At 40.6% G+C, this 23,430-nt stretch overlaps 1 protein-coding gene across 4 annotated transcripts in view; it reads right to left on the bottom strand.

Moving 5' to 3' along the window:
- ULK4 (unc-51 like kinase 4) overlaps positions 1-23,430 on the bottom strand; it is a 594,792-nt gene that overhangs the window by 94,627 nt on the left and 476,735 nt on the right. For all 4 annotated transcript variants that reach the window (XM_078073211.1, XM_036080328.2, XM_078073222.1 and 1 more), the window contains one exon: positions 22,681-22,866. In XM_078073211.1, coding sequence (XP_077929337.1) covers positions 22,681-22,866 — 186 coding nt within the window. The remainder of the gene's footprint in view (positions 1-22,680; positions 22,867-23,430) is intronic.

Below are 23,430 nucleotides of genomic sequence, written 5' to 3'. Positions count from 1 at the left end.
ATTTCTTATCTTGCTGTTTGCCAAGTGCTGTTGAACACAAACTCATCTCTTCCTGGGGTCAGGACTGACATGGGCCATTCCCTGCAGATGCAGAAAACCGAATCCACCAGAATGTGGTACACATCCTCCATAAAACTGCTTATAAGCTCAAAAGCCATACTGATGAAAATACATCATTATTTGGGGATTATTTTCTATCACCACATTACTATAAGTTTTCATATCCTAGCGTGACTCACTAAGATATTTTTTCAAAGCAGTACCTTAGCGGGTAGTGGTGACAAGAGCGTTTGTTATTTTGTTCTCTGTACCTTTCTGTGAATGTGTAATGTTAATCACGATAATAAAATGCAGCACCTTATTCAAATTTTGATATAATGGGTATGTATTAAGTCTAAGTTTCTGCCATAAAATCTTTAAAGATAGATTCTAATGCTTTGGTGTTGTTTCAAAGGAAGGTGGCTGGTTTTTTTTATTTTACATCATTATGAGGTAAGAACTTCAGCCATGCTCATAAAACAAAATAATCGAATAAGCCTACGCTTGGTGCTCTGCTGTTCATATCACATGGGTCACTATGTATTCAGAAAGGAGCTCAGGGGCGCCCGGGTGGATCAGTCAGTTAAACGCCTGACTCTTGGTTTCAGCTCAGGTCATTATCTCATGGTCATGGGATTGAGCCCCACATCAGGCTCTGCACTCAGTGCAGAGTGTTCTTCAGATTCTTTCTCCCTCTCCCTCTGCCCCTTCCCACTCACGCGCATGCTCTCTCTCTCTACCTCTAATAACTAAAATCTTAAAAAAAAAAAAAAGGAGCTCAAAACAGTCAAGCTAAGACTAATTTGTGTTTAGAAGAGTTTTGCTGATAAACGTGACTTACTGCAGTCTAGCTTCCTGGGACACCATTAATTAGATGCCTCAATTAACCAGAATAACCCACTTCTCAGCCATAGCAGACAGCAGAGGGTTAACTTTAAGAAAGGTGGTTGGGACTAGCAAATTTGTTTCAGGTGTGGCCTGAAAACCAACATAAACAACATAGACGCGTGGATTAAAGAACATGAGAAATGTAACGCTTAAGAGTACTTGCCAATACATATGCAGAAAGTTCCTAGGAATGAGGGCACCAAATTATTTGGGGATTTTTTTTTTTTTTTCTAGAAAAGACAACTTTAAGGGAAAAGCTAGAATTTATAATTGAATTAGAGATTGACACATTCAGGCTACTTCCTAACAGAGATCAGGTAGGAACATTCAAATTAGCAACACATTTATAAAAGTAGACCCTGGAGGATTTTCCCAATTCTTCTCTTTTTTTTCCCAATTTTTAAAAAATTGTGATAAAATACACACAACATAAAATTTATCCTCTTACCCATTTTAGGTGCATACTTTCCTCCTTATTTGGGGTAAACATGATACGACATACACTATTCATGATGATGATAGTTAAAGATGTTAAGGTAAAATATGTGGGTTCCAATCCTGGATCTATCACTTACTCACCTGGCCTCTTGTGCCTCAGTGTCCTCAAAGGAAAAATGGAGCTATTAATATCTGCCTGTTTCCCAGTCTTTAGTCACCTGATTAACAGCTGGAAACAATAACTGGCATTCCTTGCACTTACAGCAGAGAACATTCCAGGTTCATGATGGCTCAGAAGCTCAGGGGATCCAGGCACCCTACTCTGGATGCACTGTTCCTGGGAAGTTTTTGTGTGGTGACACAGTCTCCCGCGTCATCTGCTGCAGCCATGGCCCTGACATGCAGCCTGGCCACCCTCCAGCCTTTGGAGTGGTCAAGGGGGCGACAGCCTGTGCACTGTTGCACTGTGGACCCCAGGAGCCATGCTGCCCTTCCTCAGAATGCCCCAGGGCCACTGGTGAGACTCAAACCATAGGCTCCAGCTCTCAGGGGCCATGCAATTAAGCCTAACAAGGCACAAGGAGCTCTTTGGGGAGCACAGAGAGATGCCCACAGTAATTGGCAACAGGCCTCGGGTTCCCCAGGGGCTAAGGATGCTGTGTTGGCAGCAGGGAAGGGCCAAGGAAGGGTCGAGACCTTGAGGGAGGCCAGATGGGATCACCTAGCTTCATGCATAAGTCATGAGCAGCTCTGTTGACAGCTCTGAGTTCTCCTGAGGGAGACACAGCAAGGCCAATCCCCGGTTTGGGGAAGCAGACCACAAACCTCCTCTGTGCCTGGGAGAGCGCTGCTGGCTCAGGGTTGCTTCACGAAGTCCAACTGGGACTGCTATCAAACTGAGTTCAGCGCCCCGGCTTCTCGCAGAGGCAAGCGATAACACTGTATACATTATGCAGCGTGCGTTCCAGGCCCGCCATCCCCGAAGCCCCGGGCAGGAGGGGTGGCCCTGGGCACACAGGAAGGATGTGTGTTCTCAAACAGCAGTGGCCTTAACTGAGAAAATAAGTGCCAGGAAAGTCTACAGCCTGGGAGGGACAGATACCCGGGTCCTGTGTATTTGGGAAGACGCTTGCCATTTCCAAAGTCTAGACCTGCGCACGTGCGCGGGCGGGCACGGATGCCTTCACCGACGGCTTTGTCTGTGCTGTGGTCAACCGTGTGCTGCACTGTTATCTCCTGCAATCCTTACATGAGGGCTCCAGCAGGTAGACTGCACTCAGATTTGAGACGTCAAGTGACTTGTCCAAGGACACACAGCAGGTAAGGGACAGAGAGGTCTGAACCTGCCTGTCTTTGTCTGGGTGTCCTCTCTCAATCCAGTCACTGGTGATGACTAAAAGGGCTCACTCGATACTACCCCCCCCACCCCGCTCCATCCCCACTTCCTGGCCTCTGCCCCCGAACTGATCGATCAGCAACAATGTTGGCTCCCTGCCCTCTGCCAGACCCCGAGCTGGGCCCTTTGTCCATATGACTGCATTATTAATGCATTTGTAGGTGGATATTATCATTTTAGCAGACAGGAAAACTCTCGTACTTTCTGCTAGCCTATTTCACGGGCTTATTTAATCAATATTCTCTCCCTGGTATTTCTCTTCTCATGCTGTTCAAAGTCTCTTCCCTTGTGAATTCTGTACTAGTTAAACTAGCTTTTAGAAACAGAAACCATAAACAGTTATGTCAACTTTGAATGTCATGATCATGTTCAAATAGAAGAAAAATTAAAATAAGAAATAAAAAGATTACCAAAAGTAGATGTTAGCAGGTCTTCTAGAAATAAATGGACAGACACTGATAAGAGTCCCAGTCCTCTTCCTTGAAAACATAGCTGAAAGTATATGCAACTGGCTCAAGAGAGACTGGATTCTGAGAAGGGAATCTCTCAGACCCACATCTTTTTTATGGCTTCGGTAACCGCCCACTCTGGATTTGCAGGAGCAGACCCTAGAGTAGTGCTTTCTTCCTTCCCTTTTCCTTTGCCTCCCCCTCCCCCTTTTCCTTCCTTCCTCCCTTCCTTCGTTCCTCCCTTCATTCATTTCTTCCTTCCTTCCCTCCCTCCTTCCTCCTTCCTTCCTCCCTCCCTCCCATCCTTCCTTCCTTACTTTCCAATAGTATTTTTCGAAGAGTGTGCCCATGAACCACCTGGGGGACACGCTGACATGCAGACTCTGATTCAGCAGGCACAGGGTGGGACCCGAGACTCTGCATTTCAAATGTCCTTCCAAGTAATAAAGCTGCTGCAGGTCTGGGACCACATTTTGAGTAGCAAGGGGCTGGAGGTCCTGTGGACTCCATCACACCTATCAAACTAGCCCTGAGATGGCACTATTTCAGCAGGTTCACTACACTCTGGATTTGGAATCCAGAAGTGCTTTCTGCTGGATAATCTCAATATCTGGTCTGGAAATCTACCTGTTTTTATTGGGGCCCGCCCTGGGTGAGCGCTGCTTCATGTCACAGTAAACAGTAACATTCGCCTCACTTAAGAGAAAGAAAAAAGGAATAAGTAAAATTTGACTGGATTTTCTGAGTGTTTTGGGTGTTGAGTTTGATAAATTCTTTATAGATTTTTGGATACTAGTCCTTTATCCGATAAGACATTTGCAAATATCTTCTCCCGTTCCATAGGTTGCCTTTTAGTTTTGTTGACTGTTTCCTTTGCTGTGCAAAAGCTCTGAAACTAATAATACACTATATGTTAATTAAATTGAATTTAAATAAAAATTTTTTTTTCACAATATACAGTGCTCATCCTCATGACCTTGAACTCTGAACCTATGAAAGTTCGATGAAACAAATTCAAAACAGCCTCAAATGACCAGCAGACATTTTTCATGTCCTAATGTTTTTACAATTATGTGAGGGTAATGAGGGTAACATGTATTTAGGAAGAAGACAACTAAGTATTCTGAAGCCTAGAAATTAATATAATATAGGAATAAAAATGACAATGGGAATACTGATGATAATGACAAGAGCAAGAGTTACCATTTCTGAGCAGTTACGTTCCATGCATGTGCTAAGCATGTTGCTTACACTACCTCAATACTCACAACAATGCTATGGTAGAAATATTATTATGTCTATTTTTTATATTAGAGAACAGAGATCAGTGAAGATAGATTACTTGGCCAATTGTTTACAAATAAAAGTGACACCTAAATCCAAGGCTGCCCAAACCCCCAAGCCTCTTCACCATTTGACTGAGCTCTTTCATTGGGAATGCAGAACAAGCATCTTGTCAAAGTTCAGACTTCACCCACCTCAATGGAAAGAACATTACATCCAAAAGCTATATCAAATAAAGACTTTTTAAAAATAAAATTAGGACAACTGATATTCTTGATTAAAGACATAGACCAAATTGGTTTAAATCAAATATTCCATATTGCAAAGTGAATCATTCAGGAACCATTTGGATAGAATCACTGTGTATCTCAACAAAGGGTGATCTGTGAATCACGCATCTGGAAGGCTGCCCAGGTTAGATCTGCTAATCCAGAAAAGATGCACAGCCTCACAGTGGTACCATTGCAAAGGCCAGAGATGCCCTTAAAGCAAATAGCAAGCAGCATTTGGGTATCAAGGGTACCCCAGGTAGAGAGCCCTTGGAACCAGACAGGGAATCCTGGTCACATGGCTTCATGGTTTCCCTCTGAGTTCAATTCCACTCTTGAAATCCTCTTAAGATTTGATGAATCCCTAAACTCTACTCTGAACCTAATAATTACACACTATATGTTAACTAACTTTAATTTAAAATAAAAAAAGAAAATGCAGATTAAAAATATAGTGAGACATCACCTTATGCCTTTTAAAATGGCTATCCTTAAAGACAAGAGATGTGGTGATGGATGTTAACCAGACTTATTGTGATGGTCATTTTGCAATATATACATATATCCAATCATTACGTTGTACACCTGAAATTAATGTTATATATCAATTATATCTCAATTAAAAATAAGAAAATAAAAAAGATGAAAAAAAATTTACTTCAATGGAAACCCAAGTAACCTAGGGCTAATGATGTTGCTGGTGGTTCTCATTAGCTCAGCATCAAAGAGGGGTGACTATTTAAATTAAATATAAGGGAAAAGTGATGGGCTGGTCTTTTATTTGTATATTTCAGTTTTGGAAATACATGTAACTCCCTAGAAAATATGTTCTTCCAAGAGTAATATCATACACCTTACGTTTTAAACATTACAAAACAATCAGCATCCAGTTCAATAGATTCTACAAATGGAATGCCCCAAACACCTATCTTTAGAAAACACACCTGACATACATACATATAGACAGACAGACATGTATACACACACACATGCTTATTGTGTGTATATATAGCTCCACAGGAGGGCCATTTGCAAACAGATACACAGTAAGTATACATATAGATTTATGCATATAGCCTATAAGCAAATTGCTCTCCTGTGAAGGATGTGGGGGAAACGGCCACATACCACAGTCAGGGGTTCGATCGCTTTTCCCTATGCCAAGAAGGTAATTAATTTGGGTGGATCACCAGATTTAGCACCAATTTGTGGTGCTAATAGACTGTTCCCATGAAAGGTTGTTGGATTTTCTGGATCCATCTGCCACAGTTCTGAACATTTCTCTCACTCTGTGTTCAGAAAGAACTCTTCAAGTTGGATTTATAAATAATTCACTTGGCTTTTGTCAGAGTTTATTCTGTTACTCAACCTCTCTACTGGGTTTTAAAATTCGAAAGCCATGTTTTGTTTTATGAATACAATAATCTTTCAAGTCTTTATGAGGATACTAATTAGAATTTTTTTAAAAGTCTTGTTTCTTATTTTTTTTTCTGTAACCACTGGCTTTTTTGGCTCACATGTGGGCATTCTTTGGCTACAGACTTTCCTCAAATGTTCAGTGATTGATTCTTCTTTGTCTATTCATTATCATAAATGAAGATCTATATGAGTGAGTACTGGTAGCCTGATGAGCCACCTCAGGAATCTGTAAGATCTCACTTTGGATTCCTTTGGGAATCTCCCCTAAGCAGAGGCTGCTGAGAGCAGCGGGCACCTTTGCCCTTGGAGAAATGAAGGAGAAATGAGTTGACTTAAATTCAGAGGAGGAACAGGGTCAGAAGGTTTAGCATTTTCTTTGGTGGAGGGCAATGGCTCTGGGGGGCCAGGGCAGCCCAGCCCAGAATTCAGTCACCCTTATAGCTACCACAGAGCACCTTGGGGATGTTCCCATGCTGAGCAGGTCCAAGGATGGCGCCAGGGCTCAGGCTCTGCCCTCCCTCTGAGCACCTGCTGCCCCTGAGCCTGGGATTCTCCCAAAGCTTCTCAATAAAACTGCTTCTTTGCCTGTGGTGATCTGAGGTCTCCTAAATTCAGAATACCCTCTCTGTTAAACTAATTGGTGTCTTCTAGAAATTTCCCAAATTAGACATCTGTTACTGATACTTCTCCCTGTTTTCAGTGAGACTGTGCACTTTTGCTTATTTTTAAAATTTTTTTTACTTTTGCTTATCTTTATACTTATATTGATCATTTCGATGGAATTTGTAGAGGCAATCAAGGTAAACATATGAATTTTTTACCACCATGATTTAAAATCTCACATCATTTAGAAATATATGTCAATGTATGTGTGTGTTTGTGCATATGTATATATACATACACACATATAGGTTATGTGTGTCCAGAATGAAACAAAACATTAACCACGGTAATTGTATGGATTACAAGTTTAAGGATGATTTTCTTCTTTTTACTTATATATCCAAGTTTTCTACTATGGCTATATATGCCCTTTTTTCTTTTTTTGGGATGCTGTAAATTTTCTTTTATAACAAATTCACATAACATAGAATTCATCATTTTAAAAGTGTACAATTCACTGGTTTTCAGTATATTCACAAAGGTGTGTAACCATCATCACGATCGGTTCTGGATCACGTTCATCACCCCCCAAAACCCCAGATGTGTTAGCAGTCACTCTCATCCCCTCCCTTTCGAGCCCCGGCAACCACTAATCCTTCCGTCTCTATACGTTTGTCTATTCTAGGGTTTCACATAAATGGAATTGTACAGTACGTGGCATTTTGTGTGTGACTTCCTTCACCTAGCACAATGCTCTCAAGGTTCATCCTTGTTGTAGCACATGTCAGTACTTCGCTCCCTTTCATGACTGGATAATATTCCATTGTTTGGATATACCACATTTTATTTGTCCATTCATCAGGTGATGGACATTTAGGGTGGTTCTATTTTTTGGCTATCATCAACAATGCTGCTAGGTTCAGGTACAAATCGTCTATTCTTTTATAATCTAAAAAAATACCGCTTTAGAAAAATTACAAAAATATCTTTCCGAAGATAGTCAATAAGTCAAGCCTTCCCCCCTAAAACATATGGTTTTCCTATACTCTTAAAACCTGTCTGGTACCTGCAAATACCTGGACTGAATAAGGAGACATTCTTGCATTAACTGGTAGTCAATGAATAAGCCAAATCTTCTTTTCAACACAGTGAAGGTACATGTGTATGTTAACAATTTCTATGGTATTTACAATCAATTTCAGAACAGTAGATCTTTTTAAGAATATCATCTTAGAATCTATTTCATTCTGTCACATGAAACATTCAGAAAACAATACTTGTGCAGTGAGTTAAAACCTGCCCAGACTGTGAGAAGAGAAAAAAAAGAAAATCTATTTTGCTGCCCACTCATAGAGTGCAACCTTTAGAAAGGGATTATTTCCCTGACATTCTCATCAGGGACTGGCAAAGAAAAGTATATCATGTTATTACAGAGCCTGGAAATGTAATGACTTCCAGGTTGCTAAGCAACGCTGCAATGTTAAAGGCCCCGGTATCTGTGATCTCTAGAGACACTCTCAAATTTCATTAAAACCTGCTCATAACCATTACACAAAAGGTCCATGTGGAGTTTATAAACAGGCCTCATTTCTTGACATAATAATGAAGGAATAAAAAAAAGCGAGTGGCATAAAAACTTTTGTGGTACTTAAAACTAAGTATTTTGGAGTCCCAACTAATGAAATCTATCATGTTCCTAGGGGTATTTCATAGAAAGCAAGTACAATCTGTTTATAGTAAATAAAAGTATTTAATATCTTGAAAAAATACACTGTGTAGAACTTTGAGACTTTGTTTGAAGAAAGGATAAATACATCCTGTGTATAAATCCAGAGGGGAAGGATAATTTGAAATGAGAGTTCCAATCATTACCTGCTTCAAAGAGGGTCATGAGAGTGGCAATAGAAAAGCAAGATGCCACAAGAAATAATTCTCAGGAACACTTTCAAAACATTTCTTTTAGCAATGGTGTTGGAAAAGCTAATCCCTGAAACAAAAAGTTATGGCAGATCTCAGTAACAATCCCATGTGTACCCCTGGGATACTAGTGTAGGATGTTGGCTCAACACCCTAAGATGCTAATGAGATTTGGTCTTTCCATACTGCCTGTATGGGCCACCTAACCTCCCCAACCATCTCCTGAGGCTCTAGGGAGAAAGAGTGGAAGGAGACTGTGTGGTTTGCTCAGCCTTACTCATCAACCCCGCAAATCAAAATATTAAGATATCAAAGCAAATGTCTACAGACATAGATCAGGAGGGTCATTTATTATGGTGGTTGACTTTAAAGGCAAATTCTTAAATGCAAACTATGTCTGCGAGTGGGATCATCAAATTTACAAAGTTAAAAGAGTCATTACAGGGGTGCCTGGATGGCTCAGTCGTTAAGCGTCTGTCTTCGGCTCAGGTCATGATCCCAGGGTCCTGGCATGGAGCCCCACATCGGGCTCCCTGCTCAGTGGGAAGCCTGCTTCTCCCTCTCCCACTTCCCCCGCTTGTGTTCCCTCTCTCTCTACGTCTCTCTGTCAAATAATCTTTAAAAAAAAAAAGAGAGAAAGAGTCATTACAGGGTGGCAGAGGGTTCTTATTACCCAAATATTTTTCAGAACCCAAGTCCCCATGAACTCTGATTGAGCTGAGAAGCACACGTCTTTGGTGCACGAATAAGTTCCCCGATAAATTGATGGGTGGTTTGCTGTCAGGCGTTCACACACGAAAGTCCTCACCTGGGCCTAGGCGAAATGTTTTTTTACAAGTCAGCCTACTTGTGATATAGAAATCAACTGCAACATGGAAATTCCAATCTTGCAAAACATATGGGATTTCATTAAATTTCACTAATGATTTCATTAAATCATTGCCAGTGATGGTTGAAGAATCCCACCCAAAGCCTTTGAAGAGTGAAGGTCTGGCAGAGAGATTGGAGGATCACCAGCGGAAGAAGGGACAAATACCTTCAGGTGTGAAGATAGGACAGGCACTTCAAAAGGGAATACTAATGTGAATAGCAATGGACCTTAAACAGTGTGGCAAAAACCATTCTAAGATGGTGCTAAGAAGGTTAAATGTGCAAGCTATTACAATGTGCCATCATTCAATTGTGATAATGTGAAAGATGACATACACAGAAAAGTCCAGAATCACTGGCGGAGCCCCATGTGATGGAGTGGAAGGGCCTGGCTACAGGCCGGCTTGGCAGGGCTCAGGTGGGAAATGCACACACAGAGCAAGACCAGCCCTCTGCTGACTCTCATGGGAAAGGGAGCACTCTAGGTGGGGTCACCTCTGTCCTGGCTGGAGTCAGGAGGAGTCCCTGAATGCTGCAGGCTCTCTCACAGCCTCACCCATCTTGTCCGCCCAGAACAGTCAGGACCAATCTCCTCATGCGCTTCATCCTAGTTTACATGGGTCAGTATGCAGAGCCCAGGTCTCTCCCTTCCTCTGGACTGTCATTCCCAAAAGGCTCTGTACAGACCTTTCTTGGGCTCCCTGTTCATCTCTCCTCTTGAACTTCGTGCACTGTGCCCTTTGGCGAGTCACCAGCAAAATCTCTTGTATCTTCCTCTCTTCCCAGGATGTTCCCTTCACTTTGTTGCTCTAACTGAAACCAGGCTTTTCCCTCAGAATGCTGCTTCCCCTGCCAGCGTCTCTCACACCCCTTGAACCACGGGGCCTGGAGGTGGATCCTTGGTTCTCACTGACGCTTGCTGACCATTCTCCATCCCTCCTCCATCCCCCCTTGCCCAGCTTTAAATCTCATGTCACCAGACAATGCCATCTGCTATTCTTCCCTGTTGCAATTACAGGATCAGTTGGTCCCCAGCTCACTGTCCTTGTCCTCGACACCACTCCTGTCACAGTGCTAGGCAATATCAACATCCATAGACAGGATCCTTCTAGCACTACTCAGTTCTTTGGCTTTCCACCCAATGACCTTGGACCCCTTCCCACTCTCACTCCTATGGTTTTACCCTAGACCTGGTCATTACCATTAATTGCAGCCCTCCAGAATCCACATGGTAAGCATCCCACACTCTGTCACCACCTCCCCACCGTTCCCCCCTCCAGTCCAGACCTCTCCTACTTGGAAATCCAGATCTATGGATCCAACAGCCAACCAGCACTCCCACTTGGTTGACTGGCAGCTCACATAGAACCTATCTCAAACCGAGCTCCTGATTTCCCCACTCTCCCCCAAAACCAGCTCCCCCTGAGTTCTGGCCATCCAGGGTTTAGCTTAGACCAAAATTGGAATCATCTTTGACTATTCCTTTTGTCTTGACCTATATCCAATCTGTTGGCAAACACTACTGGTTCTACTTTCAAAATCTGTCCAAAATATAAACACTGCAAGCCATGATCAGGACTCTCCTGGACTGCAGTAGACCTTCCCTGGCCGCATTATCTCAAGTTGCAAATGTCCCGCTCTACTTCTTTCTTGCTATACTTTTCTTCTTAGTGCTTTTACTGCCTAAAATACAACATAGCTATATTTACATCTATGTGGCTATCATCTCTCCCAGGAAGCTCCAGTGGAGCCGAGATTTTTGTCTGTGTTGTTCACTGCTGCATCCTCAGCCTTTAGAACTCTGTCTGCCACAGAGTAGCCACTTTTAATAACTACTTGCTGAGTGGTTACTCTTAGTGAAGACCTTTTCTGCACAGTATCGCAAAAGACTAAGTAGTAACTCATTATAAGAATGCCTTTATAATTTGTTAAAAGACAAAATCAATTCACTTTAATAAATTTTAGTTTTATTTTTTTGAGATCAAGTCCCACCATATATCGTATCATTATTTACCACAATTGTTAGGTGGCTAGTTTACATGAATTTACACTAAGTGGTTATTTTTCCAGTATCACTTGTTCTGGAACAAAAAGGAACTCCTATGTTACAAAATGATATGCCTAAACTTGGTTAAGTACTTCTGTTGATCAATTACTTACCCCCTCAATGAAGAAGAGGTCATAATATACTTTTAAATTCAAGTTGTCTAAAAGCTACAATTTAAAGTACTCACTCAGGGGTGCCTGGGTGGCTCAGTAGGTTATCTGACTCTTGATTTCGGCTCAGGTCATGATCTCAGGGTTGTGAGATCGAGCCTGGCATCAGGCTCTGTGCTTTGCATGGAACCTGCTTAAGATTCTTCCTCTCTCTCTATCCCTTCCCCTCTCTCTCTAAAAAAATAAATAAATAACAATTGAAATAAATAAAATACTCTCTCAGATATTTAAAATATCAACTGAAAAACATTTTTAAAATCTTTAGCTTTTTCTATGATTATTTAAAAACTGAAAACCTGAAACCAAATTCTCGTTCTTTGTTATATACAGTGTATCTACTTGAAAACAATCTTTTTAAGGAAAGAAACATATTCCTATGAACAGAATGTAGATATTAACTAATATTTCCTTCAACCAGCAGAATTCATTTCTTAAAATTAATATAGATTATATAAAGGAAAATTATATGTAAAATAATTTTAAAAATTAAAAAATTAGAAATATTTAATGTAGATGTTCTTAAGGGAAGGACCCTCAGAACAATTTTCTTTGCTGTTCACATCCACAAGGAGGTATTTTTCAAACATGTTCATCCTAATACTTAACATGCTTTGAATGCTCATTATTTTGAGATGGTTTCGTTAAAAGCTCGTCATTAAGGAAATCCCACATAACCAAGAGACTCTGCAGCGTTCTGCACAGCAACAATTGCACAGTGGGGTTGCTGATGGTCAGAATGATCACTAAAAATCAGGAGAACTCCAGAGTGAGCCATAATCACTACAGTTTGAACCAGATAATAAGTCCCTGAAAATGGGAATATTCAAGGTTTGAATAAATAAATGATCCTTCAGAGTAAGCTGCTTCTTTTTTTGTTCTTTTTCCTTATTTTTTTCTTCCCTGGCTGTTAGGAGGCTACAGAACATAAAACAATTCCAAGGACTCTTAGCTTTTTACTTACAATTTACACTGGGTGTATTCTCAGGGAATTAATATTGTGGAAGGAAGCAGCATCTCTGGCAGGTCTTCCCTCTTTCTGAGAGATAGTCTACCTGTTGCCAAGGACAGCAGCTTGGTCCTTTCCACACTTCAAATGTTCTCTCTCTCATGCTTACAAATCACCTATTTCTTTTGCTCCATGAACATCATCCCATTTATATAGTTTTTACCCCTTGGTTTAAAAAGTTGTGGGGAATACAGATATTCGCAGAGTGCCAAAGGATCTCTCCAAGGATTACTTTGTAATTGCAATGGGAAATATCTCTGCAAGATGGAGAGGTGTGGCACACAGTCCCTTTTAAATAAGCAATTAAACTTCTCCCACAAGTGGAGCAGCCCGGCATCGTATGCTTCTTATGGGATACAACATGAGGGGTCATTGCCAGTGAGATATTCTCACCAAAAATGTCATGAAGAAACAATCATATGTTCCAGAATATTGAACATTCTACCAGTCAACTAACTCAGGCTCTTTAGAAAGTTAATTTCCTAGGGGAAAAAAACAAAAAGCGAAAGACTCTTCTAGATTAAAAGAGAAGAAGGGGTGCCTGGCTGGCTCATTGGAAGAGCATGTGATTCTTGATCTTGGGGTTGTGTTGTCTGAGCCCCACACTGGGGGAGAGATTACTTAGAGAGTGTGTGCACATGTGAGAGAGAAAGAGACTAAAAAAAAAAAAAAAAATTAAATTCAGTGTCTGAGCCTTGACTACAATATGGTTCTTTTTTTAAAAAAGATTTATTTATTGGGCGCCTGGGTGGCTCAGTCGTTAAGCGTCTGCCTTCGGCTCAGGTCATGGTCCCGGGGTCCTGGTATCGAGCCTCACATTGGGCTCCCTGCTCCGCGGGAAGCCTGCTTCTCCCTCTCCCACTCCCCCTGCTTGTGTTCCCTCTCTCGCTGTCTCTCCCTTTGTCAAATGACTTAATAAAATCTTTAAAAAAAAAAAAAGATTTATTTATTTATTTGAGAGAGAGTTGGGGGAAGGGTAGAGGGAGAGGGAGAGAGAATCCTTAAGCAGACTCCTCGATGAGCTTGGAGCCCAATGCAATCTCAAGACACTGAGAGATCAGGACCTGAGCCAAAATCAAGAGTCTGACGCTCAACTGACTGAGCCACCCAGGCGCCTCGACAATTATATGGTTCTAAAAAAAAAAAAAAAAAAAAGGCTATAAAAGCCATTTTTTTACAACTAGGAAAATACGAACTGGAGATTATCAATATTATGAAACTGTTATTTTCTTGGGTGTGACAATGTTGATGTTGTTGGGGGCCAAGTGTCAGGATGCTTTTACAGTCACATAATTCAGAAAACACAGATACAGAGAAATAGAGAGTATGGTAAAATAGTAACAATTCTGATAACACTTCTTGATTACACTGGTGTTCATTGCACTGTTCTTTCAACTTTTCTGTGGTTTTGAGACTTTTGTGATAAAAAGGGGGGTAAAAGTACCATCAATGGCAATCTCTTTAGAGAAAGTAGGGAACAATGTTTTTCCCAGAAGAATTTGAGGAAGTGGGCAGGGGAGATGAACCTTTTGAGGAAAAGTCAAAACAGAAGGACAATTATGCTGTCCAGGGGACACAAACAGATTGTGAAAGAGGCCAGGAAGGTGAGCAGCCTCGTGCCAAGGAGCCTTCACGTGGGAAGGGAAGGAGGGAGCAGGTGCACGTAGGGGAAGATGAAGGAAATGTGGGGGAGGATGAGACATGTTCAAAGTGGATTTTAAGGAAGATTCTCTATTACGTGCACATCCTGAAGAAACCTATGGCAAAGAGCCATATGCTCCCTCAGGCTCTTGGATGGTTGTTGCACAGCAAGACAGAAGTCTCCGTCCTGAGAGGGACTGGCTATCAAGGACTCTATTCCACTGGCCATTTGCTTCCAGAGCCTGTCTTGCTCAAAAGCTCAGGAATGTTTGCTCAAGGAATTAAGTAAAAATTCTAGGCAAGATATTGCTTTTCTTTGTTGGAAAGAGACAACTCAGTCATCCAGAGAGTTCCCAATTACCTTGCGACTCTCTGGCAATCACTGGTGGAGAATGCTTGTCTAATGTAACTACAAATGGATGTGAACGGATTCAGGGAAAGATCCCCCTTGCAAACCTAGAAGAGCATCTCTGAGAGTTTCAGAAAAACCTTCTAAGTGATCAGATTTCCACGAAAATTGATTACATTTACTTTTTACTCATTTGGGTGCATGGAATTTCTCTCAAAAATTTCACTGACTTCACACCAATCTTCCTCTTTTTTTTTTCCTTTAATAAAGCAAGAACAGAAGATGTTATTGCGAGAAAAATAAGCTAGGAGAGAGAGAGGAATCATTTGGCCTTTCTGTTACACCTCAAGAAACAGTTCTTTACTTTTCTAATAGAAATGAGGTCCTTTCTGATCCTAAATCTACAGCTCATCCTGGTCCTAAAATAGAAAAAGAATGGCTGCAGAATTTCCAGTTTCTTCATGTGGTCTCCTCAAAGCTTTAAAGACCCTGTACATGAAGAAGTGCTGTCACACTGATTTTTAGCAACAGAGCAGCTCTCTTCCCACGCTGGAATGAAAGGACCAGGGCACGTACATGAGAATTTGGAAGGAAAATGATGGTGAGCACAGGGAGATTTTCTGAAAGCCATAGGGTAAAGGGGCTCCAAGAGATAGATATATGTAATAATCTTTAATACTAACCCTCTTTAGAGGGCGATCCCGAATTACACTCCTACCACCTCTGCTGCGCCAGGTAGATAGGTGGGCAGCTGACAGGCATTAGACACATCAAGCATCTCACCATCACCCTCCCACAGATCACTTCTCTGCTTTCATAAAGTAGTCAATAGTTTAAGTTTAAGCCAGTTTTAACAGAATAAGTCTGTGGCGGTTTATGTGTAGTTTGAGTGTTGGAATAAGCTAGCTTTAATTAAGTGACGAGTAGCTAATCTATAATCATTACCCTGGGAAAACTCCTACTGATATCAAGTTTAAGGGATAGCTAAACATGGGAGCGCCTTGAAAGATTCCATCACATTTTTAAAGCCAGAGCACAAAGTATAATTATAAAACCTCAGAACTTTCTGATAAATTACAATAGATAATTACATTCTTAGGTCTGTTCAACATTTTCTGCATGTTCTAAATACAGACTAAATAAGGAAGAGCACCCTAGGGGCAGAACATATCCCACCTCCATTAGCACAAATTAAACATTCTATATCTTGAATCAGTTATTGAAAATTGTGATTTTATAAAGTCACTGTCACAAGCTTGGGACTATAAACAGGTATTTCAAGAATCCAGGCCTTTCGTGTGACTCACTAGAGGCGATCTGCCACCTTATGCCCCAAGACAGCTCTCTGATGATGGTGGTTTACCTGTCGCTGATATGCTTATTACCTGGCCTTGTAAATTATGGGGCCACATGTATTTTGAGGTCCCTCTCTGGATGAAACCAGCAAGCTCGCTCAGCTTTAGGAAAAGGAGGGTACTCCTCTATCAGGGCTTAAAAAGAGATAGCCCCACAGCATAGGGCCTTCTTTTTAGAAGTCCTCCTGGAGGAAGTAGGCACTCAGTGAATATCCTTTGAGGAAGATCCTCAGGAGCTTGTCTTCTTAACTCCTTGCCTTCTTAACTCCTTACAATCAGGAGGCTGCACCTATCAGTCCTCCTCAATCCAATTACTGACAGCAGGTAATAAATCTAGAAGGGTCTCTGCTTCTCTATCATATCTGGTTCCTCTAGTCCTGTGAGGTAGGATGAGCCTGAAAGGCTGGCCTCCTGAAGGCCACAGGAAAGCTTTGCTTACATTGCTGGATTTTTCGAGTTCCTATCCTCTACGTATCTGCCTATCCGATCTCATCCACTCTACAGAAACTTGGCAGGGATACCATGGAGGAGACTGGGACAGCGAACTGTGGGCTAATTACATGCCTTATGACGTCCCTCTCAGTCGGACCTATGCATCCCTAAAGCACTAAAATGAGCTCACAATACACACTGTGAATGGCGAAAATGAACAACCGCCAATAACAAAAGCAGAGATTTTATAGACATTTCTTACTCAGCTCATTGTAGACCTTACATGCCAGCTACTATGATAAAGTTATTCCCCAGTACAGATAATTGGAATTCAATTAGATGCTGCCACTGCCCTTTTGTTTCAGAGGCCAGAATTTCCTAATTCCAGAAAATAGTGTCCCAACTCCAAAGGCTACTAAAACTGCTACTGGAACGGTCTGGTCTTTCTTGGCCCTTTTCTTGTCTTCCATTCTAGCTCCATAAATCTCAGATCCTTTGCTCAGGATGTACTTCCTCCTTTCCATGCGTGGACGACCTTGCCAAGTTCATCCCTAAAGGGTTTGTTCCTGTGGAACTTCGCTGGCCCCTCCACTGTAGCATGGATTGCATTCTGCTTTGTAATGAAGCTGGGTGTTTTTCTCTCACGAGAATAGGGAGCAGGAAGATAATGTGTTACTGTCCTAGTATCCTCGGTGCCACACTTGCACATAGGAAGAATTCTATGACTTGTTTTTCCATGAATGAAAGAATAAATCTCTCAAGTACTTTCCAGATCAAAATTTGGTCAAAGTCAGCTTGATGAGTGCCCACAGAGTCCATGTCAGTAATGGGCAGCAGTGGCTAGGCGGCCAGCTGCTTGGAAAGAGCACGGGCGAGGGGCAATCCAACTTGGTATCAGATCCTCTGTCTCCTACTTGGTGGCCTTGGGAACATTAATTAAGTTCTCTGAGTCTTAGTTTTGAACCTTGTAAAACGGGAATGATCCATGGGCTGACCTCTAGGGTTGCTGTTAAATGAGACATTGCACCAGAAGTCCTCAATGCAGGGACTAGCACAGTTATAAACATTTGCTGACTACCTTTTATGGATCAGACACTGTAACGTGATGAAGATAGGGAAGCAGGTGAACAAGACCACATCACTACCCTGGTAATATGCAGATGAGAACAGAAAGTAAGCCAATGGTTTGAAAAATGGTTGCCACAGAGGTAAGGACAGGGAGCAGTGGGACAGACAGGAGGAAGGACTAAATCAGTCTTGGAGTGGGTGCTGGCATTATACAATTCCGAGTAATCTGCTGCCTGCCATTTCTCTCTGAATGTACTGAACTCAGTGCTAAGTGTGAATAGAACTGAGTTTCAGACTCCACCCCCAAATTACTAGAACTCATACAGCAATTCAGTAATGTGGCAGGATACAAAATCAATGCACAGAAATCAGTTGCTTTCTTATACACTAACAATGCAACTGTAGAAAGTGAAAATTAGAGAAACTATTCCATTTACAATAGCACCAAAACCCGTAAGATAACTCAGAATAAACCTAACCAAAGAGGTAAAGGATCTGTACTCTAGGAACTACAGAACACTCATGAAAGAAACTGAAGAAGACCCAAAAAAGATGGAAAAACACCCCATGCTCATGGATTGGAAGAATAAACATTGTTAAAAGTCTATGCTACCCAGAGTGATCTATACCTTCAATGCCATCCCAATCAAAATTCCAATGACATTTTTCAAAGTGCTGGAACAAACAATCCTAAAATCTGTATGGAATCAAAAAAGACCCTGAATTGCCAAGGAAATGTTGAAAAAGAAAAACAAAGCTGGGAGCATCACGTTGTCCGATTTCAAGCTATATTACAAAGCAGTGATCACCAAGACAGCATGGTACTGGCACAAAAACAGACATACAGACCAATGGAACAGAATAGAGAGCCCAGATATGGGCCCTCAATTCTATGGTCAAATAATCTTCGACAAAGCAGGAAAAAATATGCAATGGGAAAAAGTCTCTTCAATAAATGGTGCTGGGAAAATTGGACAGCTATATATAGAAGAATGAAACTCGACCATTCTCTAACACCATACACAAAGATAAACTCAAAATGGATAAAAGACCTCAATGTGAGACAGGAATCCATCAAAATCCTAGAGGAGAACATAGGCAGTAACCTCTTTGACATCGGCCACAGCAGCTTCTTTCAAGATTCATCTCCAACAGCTAGTGAAACAAAAGCAAAAATGAACTTTTGGGACTTCATCAAGATAAAAAGCTTCTGCACAGCAAAGGAAACAGTCAACAAAACAAAGAGGCAACCCACAGAATGGGAGAAGATATTTGCAAATGACACTACAGATAAAGGGCTGGTATCCAAGATCTATAAAAAACTTCTCAAACTCAACACCCAAAAAACAAATAATCAAGTCAAAAAATGGGCAGAAGACATGAACAGACACTTCTCCAAAGAAGACATACAAATGGCTAACAGACACATGAAAAAATGTTCATCATCATTAGCCATCAGGGAAATTCAAATCAAAACCACATTGAGATACCACCTTACACCAGTTAGAATGGCCAAAATTGACAAGGCAAGAAACAACAAATGTTGGAGCAGTTGTGGAGAAAGGGGAACCCTCTTACACTGTTGGTGGGAATGCAAGTTGGTACAGCCACTTTGGAAAACAGTGTGGAGGTGCCTCAAAAAATTAAAAATAGAGCTACCCTATGACCCAGCAATTGCACTACTGGGTATTTACCCCAAAGACACAGATTTAGTGAAAAGAAGGGCCATATGCACCCCAATGTTCATAGCAGCAATGTCCGCAATAGCCAAACTGTGGAAAGAGCTGAGATGCCCTTCAACAGATGAATGGATAAAGAAGATGTGGTCCATATATACAATGGAATATTACTCAGCCATCAGAAAGGATGAATACCCAACTTTTACATCAAAATGGGACTGGAGGAGATTATGCTAAGTGAAATAAGTCAAGCAGAGAAAGTCAATTATCATATGGTTTCACTTATTTGTGGAACATAAGGAATAGCATGGAGGACACTAGGAGAAGGAAGGGAAAAATGAGGGGGGGGGGAATTGGAGGGAGAGATGAACCATGAGAGACTATGGACTCTGAGAAACAAACAGGGTTTTAGAGGGGAGGGGGGTGGGGGGATTGGTTAGCCCGGTGATGGGTATTAAGGAGGGCACGTACTGCATGGAGCACTGGGTGTTATACGAAAACAATGGATCGTGGATCACCACATCAAAAACTAATGATGTATTGTATGGTGACTAACTCAACACCCAAAAAACAGATAAGTCAAAAAATGGGCAGAAGACATGGACAGACACTTCTCCAAAGAAGACATTGTACAAATAGCTAACAGACACATGAAAAAATGTTCAACATCATTAGCCATCAGGGAAATTCAAATCAAAACCACATTGAGATACCAATCTTCTGGCCTAAATGATTTCACTGGAGAATTTTACCAAATATTTAATACCAATTGCAGCATTATTTATAATAGCCAAGATACAGAAGCAACCTAAGCATCCATTGATAGATGAATGGATAAAGATGTGTGTGTCTGTGTGTGTCTGTGTCTGTGCATGTGTGTTTGTATATATATGTATACACACTATGAATATACAATGAAATATATATATGCAATATATACATATTTATACAAATATATATACTCTGCCATAGAAAGAATGAAATCTTGCCATTTGCAACAGCATGGATGGACCTAGAGAGTATTATTTTAAGCAAACTAAGTCAGACAGAGAAAGAAAACTACCACATGATTTTACTTATATGTGGACTCTACAACACACAATAAACAAAAACAGAAACAAACTCAAATACAGAGAACAAACTGGTAGTGGCCAGGGGGAAGAGGGGCTGGGGGGGGTGAAATAGCTGAAGGGGTTCAAGAGGTACCAACTTCCATTTATAAAATAAATGCATCACAGGGATGAAAAGTACAACACAAGGAATATAGGCAATAATTTTAAAAAACTTTGTATGGTGACAGAGAACCACATTTACTGTGGTGAACACTGTAATGTATAGAAGGAATTGTTGAATCGCTATGTTGTACACCTGAAACTAATAATATTGTCTGTCAACACTTCAATTACAACAAGAGAATACACACATGATTACAAAAAGAAAAAAGATGGAAGTGCTCAAAAAAAATGATGGGGGCATGTCAAAAGACACAGCCCCTCAGAAGAGGTTCTCACTGGCCACATAATAGAAAGCAGTGGATTACAACACACTGAATAAAAGAAAATGCCATGAGTCTATTGTGATAATAATAAAAAGACAAAAAAAAAAAAATAAGTGGAGCAGAAAAGGTAGAAACCACCCAAATGTCCATCAACAGATGGAAAGATAAACAAAATGTGGTCTATACACACAATGGAACATTCTTCAACCTTAAATAGGAAGGAAATTCTGGCACAGGTTACACCAAGGCTGAACCCCAAAGATATTACATGAAGTGAAATAAGCCAGATATAAAAGGGCAAATATTGTATGCTTCCACTTATACGAGGGACTGAGAGTAGACAAATTTATAGAGACAGAAATTAGAATGCACACAATACCATTGAACTGTATAATTAAAACTGGTTAAGATGGTAAATTTTATGTTATATATATAAATAATATTTATATATAATATACATAATATATATTATGTTTTATATATAAACATATATATGTTATATATACAATAATATATATTACCTCAATTAAAAAAATGAAAAAGGATGAGCAGCATCAGAAACGACTTCTGTTTTCACATATACAGGTCAAAATCACCTGGATTTAACTTTCTTGCCCAAACAGAATCTAACCGGCCCTATAGGTGGCATGTCAGAAACTGTAAAGAAATCATTTCAGGGTAAATCTCTATCTCCCTTCCAATCTGTCACCCATAACCTGCCCTATAGATTTAGCTAGGTCACGCACTACAGTTGTCTATCAAACTGGCACAAAAGTTGTCTTGAATATAAGTCTCTGGAGCATCCGTAGCCTCCACTGCCAACGGATTCCTCAAGATATCTATATCTAGAGGTAAACACAGACTGACAAGTCAGAACATGGCATAGACGAATGGGACCTCCACCCCTTCATTAATTTCAACAATAGCTACAATATATAATGGCTTTCCAAACCAGCAGAATAATAGCTACTGTAAAAAGAAAATGAGTCAGTTTTCAAAAGTACTTTCAAATAAACATCAGCTATAGACATTTGTAAAATATAAAACAAAACCAATGAGGCAAAAGGAAATTTCTTCCTTAAAGTAGAATATTGGGAGTTAGAAATGTTGGAAGTCAGAAGATCTCCATCTTGCAACCATTGCAACATTAAAATTAATGGCTGCCATCGACTATTCCCAGGGATCAAAATTAACATCAGCAGTGAAGGGGCAAACAGACGTCATGAGCCTCTGGGTGTGAAGGAGTGAGAAAGACACAATTTCCCTTCTGGGGTTTTCCTGAATCTAATCATCAGAAAACATTACACAGACCCAAACTGAATGAGAGCCTACAGAACACCCAGCCTATATTCTTCAAAAATGCCATGCAAGATGAAGAAAGGTGACAGGACTAGTCCAGATTAAAGACAAGTGTATACCAACATATGTGATCCTGGACCGGATCCTGTACCAGGAAAAAAAAAAAAAAAAGCTATAAAAGACATTAAAAGACATTATTGGAGCAATTGACAGAATTGAAATATGCATAGCCCATCAGTAAAAGAAGTGTATCAATGTTACATTTCTTGATTTTGATTACTGTGGTGAAAAGAACATCCATTTTGTTAGAAAATGTACATTTAATGCCTTAAGGGGTGAGAGGGCACGATGTCTCTAACTTATTCTTCAACAGTTCAGAATAAAAAAAAATACACGTATATGCAGATAGACAAGCAGAACGCGAAAAATGTTATCAAGAGGTGACCGCCAAGAAAGGTACCTGGGAATTCTTTTACTGAAATCAGGTGGAAGAAAATCACTACTCTCTTCCATCAGCTGCCACTGAAGCCACCCACCCTGGCCCCAGTTTCTGTAGGGACTCACCATTCTTCTGAGAATCTTCAACAGAAGCTTCTGCTCTTTTGGGTCCTCCTTAGAAGTCAGTAAATCAGCAAAGTTCTCTGCATTTTCAGGAGACAGGCTGTCTGGGTTTTCCCCTCCGTACAGCTGAACCAGTATGGACAGACATTTGGATGACACTTCAAAAATTTCAGGATCCTCATTTGGAAGCTGCAAATTAACAAATAGGACTATTTAAGTTAATTGAGGACAGTGTTGGTATTCCTCAAGAAACACAGGAAAATTTGGCTCAAAGGGAAGAATGTCAGTCTAAGTGAGTACAAAGATTGACTAACTCGGGATTTTTTTAAATCTCTTTCAAAATGCATACAATGAATCATGGCTAATAGCATGAAATCAGAAGAAAGTCCCTCAGTCCTTTCTTTAATCCACAGTAAAGAACAGCCTGTAACAAGCAGAGGACCAGCATATATTTTATATGCATTCCTAATATGTGAATACATACACACAGGCGTGTGTGTCCATCTGTAGGAATGGAAATAGCCTGAATTTTCAGGAGCATGACCCATCCGTTCTTGCTCACTATTGACTTGTTTAGGAAAAATCGACTTCCTAGGAGACACAAAGGAACATTCTGAACTTGTCCATGTCCAAATTATTGACTAAACCGGTGGGACAGAGAGCATTGTTTCTGTTCTGTATTAAAAGGTATAGTATGAAATAATAATAATCATACTACAAAGCATATTAAAATAAAACTTTAAAAATGGAAAG

This window comes from Halichoerus grypus, chromosome 1 (genome assembly GCF_964656455.1).
Source record: "Halichoerus grypus chromosome 1, mHalGry1.hap1.1, whole genome shotgun sequence".
NCBI lineage: Eukaryota > Metazoa > Chordata > Mammalia > Carnivora > Phocidae > Halichoerus > Halichoerus grypus.
Note: the sequence above shows the minus strand (reverse complement) of the source record. Positions and strands in the feature narration are given on the sequence as shown.